General features: G+C 37.3%; 1 protein-coding gene across 5 annotated transcripts in view; it reads right to left on the reverse strand.

Moving 5' to 3' along the window:
* GABRB1 (gamma-aminobutyric acid type A receptor subunit beta1) overlaps positions 1–15,394 on the reverse strand; it is a 127,281-nt gene that overhangs the window by 50,968 nt on the left and 60,919 nt on the right. For all 5 annotated transcript variants that reach the window (XR_013182123.1, XR_013182122.1, XR_013182125.1 and 2 more), the window contains exon 4: positions 14,149–14,369. Coding sequence is in view for 2 of the 5 variants with exons in the window: in XM_077177564.1 (XP_077033679.1) it covers positions 14,149–14,369 (221 nt within the window). In the remaining 3 variants the exon portion in view is untranslated. The remainder of the gene's footprint in view (positions 1–14,148; positions 14,370–15,394) is intronic.

Consider the following 15,394-nt stretch of genomic DNA (forward strand, 5'->3'; position numbering starts at 1 on the left):
TTGCAAAACTGACTTCCTTAAATAATACTGTCAGAGATTTCCCTGCAGAGTAGCAGGTTTTGTAGGAACAAATGTTAAAGCTTAGTATTTTGAGTTAAATCATCAATGAGCAATTAAAGTAAGTACAGAATGAACAGAGGAAGTAGATTTATGGTTCAGTAGATAATTTCCTCAATATGCTGTCAAAAAGCTGATCCTCAATTCTTGGACAAGAAATAGATGCAATATTTAAGATAACAATAATAATTAAATGTGAAGATGATGAGAGCTAAACAATGCAAATGTTTCCTTCATTTGGAGGTCAAGTATTAAGTTTTAATATGTTTGTTCTTTTTCTGTCAGTCAACAGAGCATAAATTATAAATGTACATGAGGATATGAACTGGGATGGACTAATTTTTTTTCCTTAAAAGCTAAATGAAATCTTCAAATCAAATAAAGAAGAAACATGCTTCTCTTAACCACTGTAGGTGCTAGGGCTCTAGTACGAGCTGGAAGTAGACTTACATATTCCAGGTAAAAAATTGCTTTTATTAAATCAGTGTTAATTTAACTTTACTGGTATCAGGGAATTTAGTCCCATAGGAACATCAGAACCCAGATCTATATCCCTGGTGTAACTGGTTTATTTTTCTGAAACTGGAAGAATCTTGATGTTTGAGTGGGGATGTCTTGTAAGGAGAGTCATTGAAGGAATAGAGGAAGGCAGAAATAAAATTACATGTAATCTGCAAATTTTTTCTCTGTCCAAGCCATGTACAAGGTTTACAATTGTCATACCTGCTGACACCATACATTTCCAAGCACAGCCTGAGTGCTTGACCCTGGGAGAAATGTCATCTCTGCACCTGGAAATGTGCCCAACTTCTACTGCCTGGAGCAGCCTACTTGTAGAGTCTACATTGAGCATCAGCATTATTGGTTTGGTGCTGGGTATTTGATATAATGTTGTGTGAACTCAGGAAATCTGTGTTCAACAGCCTGTGTGTTGCTTGTCTGGTCACATTCCATTAAAGTCTATTAAACTATATTAAAAAAAAAGGAGATATGAGTATTAGTAAAACTGGCAAGAGCCAAAAGGTGATTAAAGAGTAATGCTTTCACAGATCTCATTAGAAGCTGAGAAAAAATTTGTAATATTAGATCCTTAGCTTTAGATATGAGTACATTAGCATGTGAAAACTTTTTTTTTTTAATTAGAAAACTATTATATTTTAGCTAATGTTCCCAGTAGGATATATATTTGTGGCTCTAGGGTGACAAGCTGTCAACTGCTAGGTCACTGCTGCAGACTGCGTACTTTGAGATAACACTCAAGTTTATAAAGAAAGCTTTTGTATGATTTAGCTTAAAAAGTACAACACACATTTCCTTTTGATCTTGCTCAGAGAAATAGTACAGCTGAATAATCATGACAAAAAAAAAGGACCTTGAGGAAGATGTGTAAAGAGAAATACACAGCTCAAAGACCTTAATAATATTGGGTAAAGTGACCTGTTATACTTAAGTTGCACAAAGATTAGGCAGGGAAAAATGGGTCAGACTGTGGGCTTTCTACTGCATTTTCTCAACATCCTGAACTTGGCAGTGTTTGCTTGATTTGCCTCTCCTTCATCTTTGTCCCTTTAGTTGCCCACATTGAACCCTGAATGAAATGTGAGCAGCTCAGCGATAACGTCATTTGCCTCTGGTATCAAGGACCTGAGCTAGTGTAGCTGCAGCCAGAAAGGGGCACACATGGTAAAATTTTGCTATGTCTTTCAAGGGCTGAAACATTGCTTTTAAGGTAAAATGAGCTGCAGTGGTCAGTGACAACACCACCCAATAAAACCACAACAAACTATTGAAAAAACTAGAAGAAGAAATAACTAATAGTAGCACTGACTAGTGCTGTAGCATAGTGATGGTCATGGATTTGTGCTGAGACCTGGAAGAATCATTCTGGGTTTTTTCTTTCCCTATGTAGCTAGTAACATTCCTGAGAGTGAATAGACTTGTCAAATGTAGAGGAGGAATACTCGGTTTTCTCCGAGGTGTAAGTGCAAATGTCTGTTTTCAAGCAAAAGACAGCCATGAAAAGTTAATCTGCAGGATGTCAAATCAATCAACTGCATTGGCTCGAAATAAGAATGCTAAAAAAATAACAACTTAATGAAAACATGACTGCTCTTATTGCTCTTTCCATTCTGATATGCCCTCCCCAAAAGCTACTGAGCTGTCTGCCTGGGCTGCCCTGTTGTCCTGTAGGTCCTCTGAGACACTCCTTATCCCATTCTTATTTCCCCCTGGTTATATCAACTCAACAGCAGCCAAGACAGATGAGGCAGAATTTGCCTGAACTGACTATTGCTCTTGAATCAGCTCATCAGTTGGGGTCCATGCTGGGCCCTAAAGATAGTTAAATAGCACCATATCAGAAGGGAGTAATGATGATGAAGAACTGAGGAAGGCAGTGCCCCCACACAATGAATTTTGTTATTCCCATGTCAGTGGGAATATTCACCACCAGTGAATTGCTGGTAAACTGCCTGAGCTTTGTCTGAGACAGAAGTCCTTGAAGAGTCGAAATTCTATTCTTAAAGAATGTTCCCTGTCTGTCTCAGCAGCAGAGCCTAATCCTGAGGTATCCATTCAGTCTCAGGCAGGGGCAAGCCACAGAGCACAGTGTGACACCCACTGAGGAAAGAAAGAATGGTTTGTGACTGTATTTTTATATGCCCAAACAGTTACTGAGTCTAATGCAGGATGTGCTGATCGGAGTAAGTACGTGCCGGGTCTTGCTGTTGTGGTCATTTCACTTTGCTTCAATTAGTATTCTTTAACATGACCTAGGCACTAGTTTATCACACCTGCTTTGTCCCTACAAAGCTATGCAATGGTAAAATGCTCTTCTGCTAGACTGAACTGACTATGAATTTGAAACTTGTTATCCATTTGCTGTTTATTCTTCCCTGCCCCCTTACACATTTTCTTGTATTTTCTTCCTTTTTTTTTTTTTGTTTTGTTTTTGGTTTTTTGTTTTGTTTTGGGTTTGTTAGTCTGTTTGTTTGAATTATGAAGGGTTGTTTACTGGAAAAGGTCACTGCTGATCTTCCTTTGGGTATTCCAGGTACAGAAATCTCTTACAGAACTTGGGGCATATGTGTTTTGTGATGAAGGCTTTCAGATGCAGCACCCTGTGATAATGGTGTTTTGATCTATAGGACAATACTGCCTAAGAACTGCCTGCGGCAAGTGATGTCTTCAAGCAGAATTCTCTGTTCCTTACTCTGATTTTTATTGTAAAGTGTAAGCTGGTGGTATAATTCCCACCTTTAACCTCACTTCTGAATGCAAATAAGTGTTATCAAGTGTGTTGGGCAGGTGCTACTGGATGCTTATGGGAACACTGTGCTTTTTTATTTTATGTCCTGCTTGGCAGTGGTTTAAAAAGATTTGCTGCCAGAGCTTAGGTCACTTTTTTCCCCCTGTATTTTTTTCACAGAACACATTGACTTCTACAGTCAGTGCAAAGTAGGAGTGTATCAAAGGTTACTTAATTTTCAATAAGAGTGCTGTGGGCATGAAAATATTTTGGGGAAGAGAACATCACATTTCCATTGTCTTGGGAGATTTACTTTGACACTCCAAGTAATTGTCAGTAAATTCATCAATTTTTTGCTTAAACCTTTAATGAATAGTCTTTCAGCTGCCAGAACTCTGCTTCAGCTACATAGTTAGACAGTTAAATAGCTGCTTAGGACTATCATGAATAGGGATGGGGTGGGGAAATTACCCAAAATTCAGACAAGCTGACTTGCTGGCTTCTGCCTTTTCCAAGGGGAGAACCTGAAGGTCCAGCAGAGCAGTGGCAATAGAGGCACTGGGAAAGGGAGAGCTCATACATGGAGGAGATGAGGAGAGAGGTGGTGAGACATAGGGTCTGTGAGAAAACATGTTGCTCTGACTGAATTAGAACCTCCTAAAATCAAAACCTTAAGCCAGATATGTACTTTTTAAAGATAATGTAAGACCACTATTCTGTTCAATGTAGTCCATCAGAAATAGTTCAGACTAGAGTGAAGATGAATGGTGGAAGAATGAAGACATTTGTAAATATCAAGAATAATAATAAAAAAATCACTGCAATTTTACAGTGTAAAACCTTTTAAATATTAAAAAAAAAGCTGTGTATTTGATGCTTCTAAGCCAAATTCAGTGCAATGAGGATTTTTACTGCATAGCTATAAACCCATGAAAATAAATTTTACAATATAAATCCCAAGAGGCCTATAACCATACCAGGGCAACCAAGATACTTCAATAAAAAGTGCCTTAGATTTGGAGCTGAAATTTACTGCAAAGAGTAATTTAGTTTGACAGTGCAAGTATGTTGCAAGATAAAAAGAAAAAGAGCAAGCCTGATGGGAAGTACTTAGCATAAAGGAAGGTTCAAGAGAGAAATAAAGTAAAATGACTGTTTTTCAATCTGGTTTGAATTAAAAAAGAAAGAAAAAAAGTTGATAAATCTGTAACTTTTTCAATGTATGCAAACCTTCTAAAAGTGACTAAATGCTAGAAAGGTGCAGATAATGTCCACTGACCAAAACATCCTGCTCAGGAGAGAATACAAGTCTGCTAGATGGCAGCAGTGATGTTAGTGTCATCTGGTGTGGTCACCTTTTGGTTTGGTTGTTGTGTTGTTGCTTATTTCAAAATAAAACCAAATTAGACACCAACATACACTTGCTCTCTTTGGCAGGAGCAGAAACAAGGCAATATCTTCCATATGCAGCCCGGTTTGGAAGGCTTCAGGATGTGCTTGGGCAAAACAGCTGGTGGTTTCAGGTTTGTTTTTTTGCTATTGTTTCATGTTTGGTTTCAGGTTTGTTTGGTTGGTTTTAGTTTGTTTGGGGTTTTTTTTGGGGGGGGGGGGGCAGGGGGGAACAGAGGCTTTTCTCCTCGTGTCTTGAGTAATCTCAGAGCAGCAAGCCTGAGAGTTCAAGGAGCATTTGGACAGTGCTCTCAGGCACAGGGTGTGCAGGGCCAGGAGTTGGACTTTGATGATCATTGTGGGTCCCTTCCAACTCAGAATATTCTGTGATTCTGTGATTGTTGATATTCTGCAGGCTCAGACTGTGCAGGCTTTTGTTCTCTCCTAGCAACACATCTGCATTTGATTTCTACAAGTAGTTGATGTGTAATTCCTCACAGTCAGTATCTGTCGCGTGCCTGTCTCTTCTATCTTTAGCTTTAAGAGCACAGTACAATAGACTCTTTCTAATGCTACTGTGCCTTTATTTATGCAAGGTTTATAAGGACAGAAAAAGTCTCCTTAGTTGACAGAGATACTCTTTACCATAATGTTAAAATACTGAATTAAGACTGAAGCTTATAAAACAGACCAGCTTTTCTGCTTGTTATCTGAGTAGTTAAGGAGAATTTTTAGATAAAAACTAGGTTGTTTATGGTGTTAAATTCTCACTTTGTGTTGTTTCATCATAACCTTTCTATGTTGCATGGCTTCTTGAGTCCCAAGAGGTAGTTTGGTAATTTTAATTTTTTTTTTCTTTTTTCTGTTTTTTTCCTTAATGTTTCTCACAGGACAAGAGGAAAATACAGTATGGCATTGCTACTTGACTACTGTGTCATATTTTCTGTTGAATTTCATAGTTCAGAAGTTCTTCCCTGAACTGTTTTGATGCTGTAAGTCACAATAAATTACATGGGCATTCTTTCATTAAGATAAACTAATAAAAATGTAAAAAAGTATGAAAGGCATTGTGTCAGCCTGTAGGGTTTTGAAACTCTCATCCCTATACTTTCCATCCTGTACGTTCTTTACTATTATTCTCAAGTCTAGTCATATTACTGCTAAGGTTTAGTATCCAGTGGTTTCCCAGAATGATTTCTTTTCCTTCAATGAACACCTTATTTTTGTATCCAAGGATGGAGTTCGAAATCTTTATAGGAGAAGGGTTTAAAAATGGGTTTGGAAATGTTGCATTTTAAAATTCATATATTGCATCTTCTACTAGTTTCATACATTCTTCCTGCATCTAATTTAAAGATGCTTTGGAAGGGAAAATATTTACATATACATTTTACTTATTGTTACCTTTACACAGAGTAAGTGCATACCTGGCATGCTGAGGAGAACTGCGATAAGTTTTTTCCTTTGATCTTTAAACTCCTCTTGCTATGGCCATGACTTTCTCTTTGAGTATGCTAATAGCTCTTCAATTTAGGAAATAATTTGCTTATACTGATAAAATTTCCTACAGGTGACTGAGTATAGCAGAAGATTGAGCTATTCCCTGTGAAAGGAAAAAGTCCTGAACAGCACTGTGCAGTATTCAGGCAGATTTACTTATAATCTTGTGAGCATGCAGGCCTTTGATTTTTTCTTAAGAAAATGCTTTGATATTTTCACTGGCATCTTAAACATAAGCCTGACATTTTGCCATTAGGAAGTAACAGAAAAAAGGAATTAAAAATGGAATAAAAGATCACTAGTGAGTGAAAGCTCATACACATATATCAAACAGCCATCATCTCAATGCTCACAAAAGATAGAAACTTCCATTGCCATTGAGGAAACTTTTCCAGCTTATAGGGAGACCTACAAAATATCCTCAAAGATTAATCTGGAAAGTAAGCTTTATGTCTGTATCATCCACAGCCACAAGAGTGAAATTATATGGGTACAAAATACTTGTGGAAGAGGCTGCTGTTTATAACCCAGGCAGTTTAATTACACAGAGCTCTGAATGGCTGTACCTGCAGAATGGAGGAGGTAGTGAATACAGGATGGGTTGAAATATTTTAGATGATCTTTTCAGGAAAGGAAATACTGATGATCTGTGAGTTACAGCAATTGTTCTAACACGTACTTAGCCTGAAATTTGTTGGGTTAGACAAAATTATTTTTGGTATTTTACTCTTCTTGCAGTCCTGAAATGTCTGCATTTTCAGGCTTTTTTTTTTTTTTTTTTTTTTTTTTTTTTTGGTGCATGTGTTAATCAAATGGAATAAAGCTAATTCTGTTTATATGTTCTTTAATGATAACCACACAGATCACCCATCAGTTTGAATTCCTTATATTCAGCAGATAGGCTGCCCATTTGAATAATCATCATGAATTCTGAGAATAAGGGGTATTTTAAAGTATTTTGAGCATTTAACTAATACTAAGTATATGCATCTGCTGTGCAGAGTTCTCATTTTTAGTGATTGCTTATCAGAAATTAAATAAGGTTGCATTAACATACCATATATAGCATAATTAAATATTACTGAAACATCTGTGACACACCTTCAGCACAAAACCCTTCTCTTTTCTCATTTTCTCTCGACAGAGTCCCAGCAGGGGGCTCCCAGGTAACACAAAAATCTGTAGCAGTCTTAATACACACTTGGTGCCCACACTTGGGTGATAACATGTATTTTAAAACTTTCAAGAATTTGAGTTAAATTACTCCTTAGAGTAGTCTTTTTTTTCTTCTTCTTCTTTTTAAGCCTTTTACTTAAAGCAGGTTTTACTTGCTGAACTCTTTTTGCTCATCTTGAAGTCTTTCAGTGGGAATTGCTTTCCCTTGCATCCAAAGGTAGATAAATGGTGAAAAGTTGAAATTGTTGCCTTAGGGGTTTTAAAAATCTGCTAATACAGGTCTTCTGCCAGTTTATGTTTAATTCTGATAAGCCTGAGAGATATCTTTGAGTGCTCATGCACTTCAGTAATTCTCTGTAGATGGGTTAAATGTATACCCTGTGTTATCAAATTATATAAAGAGCAGAGTTATCAGTCTCAGATAAAGAAATAATTTTAAAAATTAAATATTGCGATAGTTTTCTAGAATCCTGCCAAAAATTTAAAAGTCCTAATTTTATAGCTTTTCCATTTACTTCTATCAGGGAAAGACTCAACAGCTGGAGACATTGTAACAAGACAAGTAAGTCAGTAGCCAAATGTATTGAAATTATGCCAGCTGGGATCAATGGAATATTTCTTAGGAAATACTCTGACAATCTTTTATTCTCTCTCCACTTTCTGCATGAAAATATGACTAGAGATTTCTGGAAAGTATTTCTTCAGCACCTCTTATTCAAGTATGGAAATATTTCTTGCAGAGTAGTTCAGGACTAATAAAATAGAAAATGAGATTTTTTTTTTTTAAATTGGACTCCAAAGGTGTACTCCACATATGGTTTCTGACAGAAGAAAAGAACAGGAAATGGGTTGGACATTATTTGAACTCAATCCATAACAATAAAATCTGTGCAATTTTTCTTTCTGTCCCTTGGCCAGGAGATTTTAAAATTGATGAATGCAGCATTGAAAACATATAGGTAATTTAACTGTGTAACTGTTAGGCCTTTAAAAACCTGCTCAATTTTAGCTCTTATTTTACTAAAAAATAGCTAGCCTTAAGGCATTTGGTCTTTTGTTTGTAAAAAGGCTTATCAACAAACCCGAGAACAAGTTTGAAACACCTCATATCTACTAATAAACCTCAAAATATTCCGTTTTCCACACCAGATTTATTTTACACGTTCTTGATTTACACAAATACAATAGGAACAGGACTGGAAGTATATTTATACTTCCAATATAGCCATTTGATCACACTGTCTCACATGGTTTACAAATCCATCTATCTAACGACTATGAAAAATGCCGCATTTGCAGTCGCTTGCGATCATGCGATCTCTGAGGTTGCTAGAGAGGCTCTGCTAAAAGGGACATCAGCAGCATGCATCAGAGCATCAGACAGTTAAACTTCCCAGGCCTGAGAAGTTCCAAGTGTTTAAACTTCCCCAGGTTTCTGGGAGATGTAAGATTACCCATTGTACAGAACTTATCTTCTCAGACTATAAACTCCTTTGTCTGAGGTATGGGACTGATGGTAGTATAAGAGGGCATACATGTTTCTTCTTGGATGACTGGTGTCTGGTTGAACCAAGCCTATTGTTATGCATGTGGCTTGGAAAAATTTGTCTTTGGCATTTTCTTGTAAATATGAAGAACTGGACACTGCATATGTGGAAAACCTTTAGTTTTGCAATAAGCAACCATGAGTAATTTGTATGTGTTTTGGTTTGGTTTTAACTATTTGTTTCAAAAAGAAGCTAGGTGTAATGAGTGTATATTCTTATTAATCTGACTCTAGAAAGGACCTGTGTGTGTTTTTTCCATTTGTGTGCTTGTGTTTTATTTAGTAATTTGGGTTTTATTTTGTGTTGGTGTTTTCTGTTGTTGCTGTACCTGGGAGTTTGCTGTTTGCTTTTCTAATGGCATTTCAATAATTGGAGCCAGTGTTTCTGTCAGTGGGACATGTTGCTGGTATTGAGGGTGGAGACTGACTGCTGTGTAGCCCTGACCTGGGGCAGGCACCTCAGCTGCAGTGAAACCAGCCACTCTGGCTGCAGACAGAGCTGCCTGATGATTGACCCAGAGGCTGAGGAACAGTTCACTGCCACCTCAGACTCCTGCGTACGTCACTCCCATATACATTTACCTACTATAGGTTTTAAGTGCTGAATGATTTTCAAGTTACTTTGTCCAACTTTGACTCCTTCTTTAGGCTCTGAGTAGCTCCAGGACTTCTGATATTTCTGGATTCTTCCCTGGAAGATCATAACTAATTAGATTTGTAATCCAAAACAACACAAATTGTATTTGAAGTACCTACCTCCTGTCTGCTCAGCTTGATTTCCTTATTAATGGTTTTATAAATTAAAGCATTTTATTTGTCACATATTTTGCCTCTTAAAATGGGGCCATTTTGTCCTGGCAGTTATAACACCAGATTTAATAGACAGAACAGAGCCTGTAAAATAGAGGATAAGAAAATCATCCAAAATCTATTTATACCAAGATGGTAAGAGATGGTATGCTGCCTAGAAAATATGTAACCCATACACTGCAGTTCCTTTCAGCTTTAAAACTAAACATTTGTTAAATATTGGCTAATCATTTTTATTTGTTCTTTTGGTAGTATTAGTGGGATTAAATTGTTATTAAAAATATTAATATACTTAAGTAGTTGACATATCATTTCAGTAATCTGAATTTGATCTAGACCCTGCTTCAATTGAGTTGTCTTTGAAAAAAGCTTAGCGGGCTTTGCACTACAAAATGCTCATTTAGTTCTTCAAAGTGCTGTACTTGATAGCTGCAATCAATTACAGCATCTAAAGCTTGTCTTAAAATTCAGGCCTGTGAAGGCAGTTGTGACTCCACCATGTGGAGTTTATGTACTTCAACTACTGATTACAGGAGCCAATGCTCATATATTTAAAGCTGAGTCCATGTTTAGTATTTGTGTATTTCTGCTAGTTTTTTTTTTTTATAAACTCTCTACAGAGATCAGTTCAACCTGAAGTATGTCCTCCTCTTCCCTATGTATTAAATGAAAGAAATGATGAATAATTGCTTGATTTATGTTTGCAAAGTTCTTGTATATTTTTAGGGTCTAAAAATATAAAGGGAGTCCCAGAATGATTCTCATGAGTCTTAAAATGTTCAGTGCTAAATCTTTTGCCATTGATGCATGGAAGAAATATTTTTTGTAGGATTTTCAAAATTATCACCTAAAAAAATACTACTTTATAATTTGCTCTGTATTTTTTTTTCTGTAGTGAAATAAAATGTAGCTTTTTATTTCACTATATAGATGACATGGATTTTTCTCATTTAGAACAACTGCAGTCTGTTTTTTGGCTGGACCTGTTTAGTAACACAAGTAGGACAATCTATTGAGTACCAGTGTAAAAAGGCTACTTGTTGCCATGATGGGTTGTCCTCAGAAGGACTCAGTAACTGTCTCTTTAAGGAAATCCATGAAGTTGTTTAGAGGAAAGCCAAAACTCCACAATCCCAAAACATGGCAATGTAAAAGCAATCCAAAAACTATTAAAATTTCACTACAATGAAAGATGTAAACAACTGTATAGCAAATTTCTTTAATAACCCTCTCAGCTATATTGCCAAAATTGAGGTAGTAAAAAGCAAAAGTCTACACTTAAATTTATTTTCAAGGTCATACTAAAAACTAAACATTCTGCATTGAAATACAGCTTTTCTTGCATTCCACCTCTAGGATTTGCTTCCATAGATATTGCATGAATAAATGGTTAGTAAATCAAATGTTAAATGGATCAGTTCTTGTTTGTGAATTGGTTAAAGGTAAGTGAATTTGTCTGCCAGTGTTTGCACCACAGAAAACCTTCTCTGTGTAAGAAGTGGTGAAATAAATCCTTATGTTGAAGACAAGGATTATTCTTCCCCTTGTCCTCTTGCAATTGTAGCAGTGCCTAGCAAAGTGGCATCCTCTGCTGTAGCGGTATAAAAATGAGTGGTCTCACTGAAATCAAAAGTTTTAGATGCTCCAAACCAGCTCTTCACACCTTGTCATGGTATGCTCAGTCCCCCTGCCTTGAAATAAAGAATTGCCCTAATCAAAGGTGGCAGTTCTGTGTCTGAACATCAGAAGAGAGAGAAGTCTGTGCCAAGGTATTGCTGGAGGTATGTTACACTTCCCAACAACTAACTCTGCTGAAGGATATGCTCCCTCCAACACACATGAAATTCTGCTGCTGTTTATTGTGAGGCAATGTCATGATATAAGAACAGAAGTCTCCACAGCAACATGGTGTCATTTTTCTGCTAGTGAAAATCTGAGAAGAACTAAGAGGTGGCATAAAATACTAGGAAAGGATGATTTAAATCAGAGCTTCCATTCCTGACATAATGACATAAGAATCTGAATACAGAATACAGTAAAATAAATTATTAATGGTTCCTTAAATATCTCAAAGACACATTACATGTCTAGCATCTTACTCGGTAAAGCTGGAGAAAGGAGAAGAAAAAGAAGCAACAGAATGTATTGGTTTAAGATTTTGGAGCTTTGGGAGAGATTTCCAGAGCATTTTGCCTGAACAGGGAATAAAAATAATGAGAGACACTACTAGTGCCAGAACTGTTAGAGCTAATGGCATCCAATCACTTGTTAAAAATGGGTAAGGGGAAAAAAAAAGAATAATCCAGTATTTTCCCAGCTGTACTGGCACCAGGCTGGTACTGTCCCATACACCAGCCTCAGAGTGGTGCAGGTTGCACATTGACCCAAAGGGATTTTTCCCTTTCTCTTAGGAAGCAGGTGGCTATACTACAGAAAATGAAAATAGCTGCTGGCAGGAGTATTGACAGAAACAGAAGAAACATGATCTTCAACACTGACACTCAACTTCCCTGGGATATTTGAAATGAAGTTCTGTGGAAATATTACCATGGAATTAAAAGTGTTTGTGTGTGTAGTTCTTGGGTGAAAGGATGAAAGAGTTATTTGGTTTGTAATATTACACATTTTTTCTACTGTGAACAATTAAAAAACTTGCCTTTTGCAGCAAGAGACATAACAACAATGCCCAATTTTAGAGGTCAGAAGGCTTAGGAGTATTCTCTGTCTCCACAAGTTTATAGCACACATTGTTCTTTAAACTGTGGGGACATAACAGCTGAAAGTTACTGGAAAAAATAGCTAAAGGGATTGTTGAGTTTATCATAGAAACAATACAATAATGGAGACATAGTGAAGTGATAATGCTTTGTTACATGACCTAAAACCACTCCAGTGTATTATGTGCAGGCCTCCCTTGTTTATTCATCTGTAAAGCCAAATGGTTAACCTTGGTTTATTTCTCCTCAGCTCTGTTGAGGCTGAACATTGCAACAATGACAAACTGCTGTGTACCTGGGTGCAAGCAAACAGGTTATTTAGAGTTGTTATGATTGTTACAATTCTGATTAAAGAAGCCAGTAAAATTTCATAGCTGAGCCTGAACAGAAATATTAACTGTGGACTGAAAACAGAAAAGCTGTTTGGGGAACAGGAGGCATGAGGGAAAGGAAGCATTTAAATAATCCTTGAGATATGGTTAAAGGCCCTGACTAATTTGTGAGGAATTCAGACTCTGGTTGCAGCATAATTGGTGTTGTTTTTCTTGTTCAAGACATGCTAGGCCAATGCTCTGTCTTCAGCAAAGAAAATGAAACTCACAGGTCACAACCCATGTGAGAGCTTTGGTGATACTGTCTTCATGCTCTCTACTGCACAGATGCTAAATCAAGGTAATATGCTGCAGTTTCTTTTCTGCTTGTGAGACTAGATTGGAACTGTGCTCAAATCTCTGAATGCTGAATTTTACCTAAAAGTATTTTCTGCAGTGTTTTCTCATGTTTTGTTTCTTACAAGGCATATATGTCACCTGGAATATGAAAAAATTGATGCTTACATGAATTAAAGGTAACCTATAGGCTGACAGAAGCATATTTATTACCATGAGAAAAGTGACCACAGATGCAAGTTTAGTGCAATAACTGCCATCTGTTGCAGGAAGGAAATTTTAATGTATCTTAACTTCATTTTAACTTCTGCTCATTTGTTATTTTTGTCTTTGGTTAGAGCTTTCTTGTGGGATGGGGACACTACATGTGTTTTTACTCACAACTACAGGCCAAAGTCTGTTCACCAGATGTGTCTAAACAGCTGCCTTTTCTTGGGGAAAACATGGTGCATCAGCTTGAGCCGTGAAAAAGACCTGACAGCTCAGCATCTCTTCCTGCATGCAGCTGGTGATGGCAATGCCGTCAGTGTTTATGGGCCCATCTGGCAAAACTTGGCCTTGCTGCAGCCTGAGACCTTATACTCAAGCATTCAGAGAATATTTAAATAATTTATGCAAATCTACAAATATCTCCTTTGTATTCTCTACCAAATATCACATTTCTTGAAATGACTTCAAATCTTAAATTCCCATTGTCCTAAAGAGAAATTTCAGAAGGAAGGAAGTGTTTGTGTGAGCTGTGATTGATTACCAGGTGGGAGCCATAATGAGGAACTCTTTAATAGTTTTAACTATTAACTATTAACTATTTTAACACTCAGAAGAGCTGGAAGAAAGAGGCATTAGGCTTCGTTAGCTATGGCTGTAGCTGTTAACGGTAGTGTTGCTGCTCTGTGGAAAATCCTTGAGTGTGTTGTGGTTGACTAAATGGAGCATGTGCTGACTCATACATGAGAAACCAGGAAAGAAGCACAGGAAAGTGGCACTGATTCTACCAGCACTTCTGCCAGCACAGACAGATTAAAATGCCCAACATACCGTAGGCCATAAAGGACTGTCCCATCTGGATGGAGTCGGATCATTCGATTTTTCACGGTCACCCCATGGACAAATGATTTCTTGTCATTTTGGAAATACGTGTCCGGCACCCAGAGCTGGTCGGCCACTCTGTTGTCCAGAGTTAAGTTCAAAGGTATTCCAGAATAAGAGAGCCTTTTATCCCTCCAGGACTGCTGAAAGTACATGGTCAAGGTGTAGTCCTAGGGAAGAAACAAGAAGGGCTTTTTGTATTTTCATACTGATTGACTGACCAGAAGTTTAGTTTTGGATGAATCTCAGTAACTGAATATCAGTAGCAATAGGAAATTTAAGGATCATCAAGGCATTGTTGCCATTAGGCATGATCATGAATCTTGGCTTGTTCATATTAGTGTCAAACTTGACACTTACCAGTGGCAGTGACTACACCAGGCTTTTATGATCTCTTGACCCAGAGGGAATAAATGGCACTTTTGGGTCTCCGGTCTGTGGATCAAACTTGGTTTCTAATTTTTCTTTTTTTAAATGTGTATGTTTAGCTGAGCTCAGCCAAATAGCATTGCATAGCACTTAGGATATTTTTCTGATATTCCCTCCTTCTGATATTCCCTCCTTTCACCCTGAAAGATTCTCCCCACAATCCAGAAAGGCCTAGCCTTCCTCAGAAAGAGCAAATACAAGCTCAGAACATAATGGATAACTTCCCATTCTGCCTCTGCTGGAGTTGCCAGATGTAATGACTCCAGATAGCCAGGCATATCTTGTCTCAGAATGGGAAATGCAGTGCTTTCTGTCCTTGCCAACTGGATTTTGCTGTACAGAAAGTCAACAACTTGGCTATCATGTTATAACTCCAGTGAAACACCATTTATGCAGCCTTTCAGCTTTCATTTTGTCTGAAAAGAAATTTTCTAAAGGCTTATAGTCTGATTTACTCTCTTGTATATATCTTTCTGGGAAATGGATGATTTTAAGGGTAGTCAATTTTTTCAAGTGGAAAAACCCATGTACTTTGTAGCTCATGGAGCTCTTAAAAGATGAGTGGAACAGCACTATGTGGACTATTAGTTTCTCTCTTCCTCATCTCCTCCCCCAGCCCTGTTTTCATGTGACAGGCCACTTTGTCACATGTTTTTATGGTAGAAGTGCATCCAAATCATAGCTATTACTGAAAAAATTGGTCTGGTCAGGAGTAAGATTTTCTTTTATGTGATAGAAAACCTTACCTCTGTCATTGTCACAAATC

The sequence above is a fragment of the Agelaius phoeniceus genome, chromosome 4 (assembly GCF_051311805.1).
Source record: "Agelaius phoeniceus isolate bAgePho1 chromosome 4, bAgePho1.hap1, whole genome shotgun sequence".
NCBI lineage: Eukaryota > Metazoa > Chordata > Aves > Passeriformes > Icteridae > Agelaius > Agelaius phoeniceus.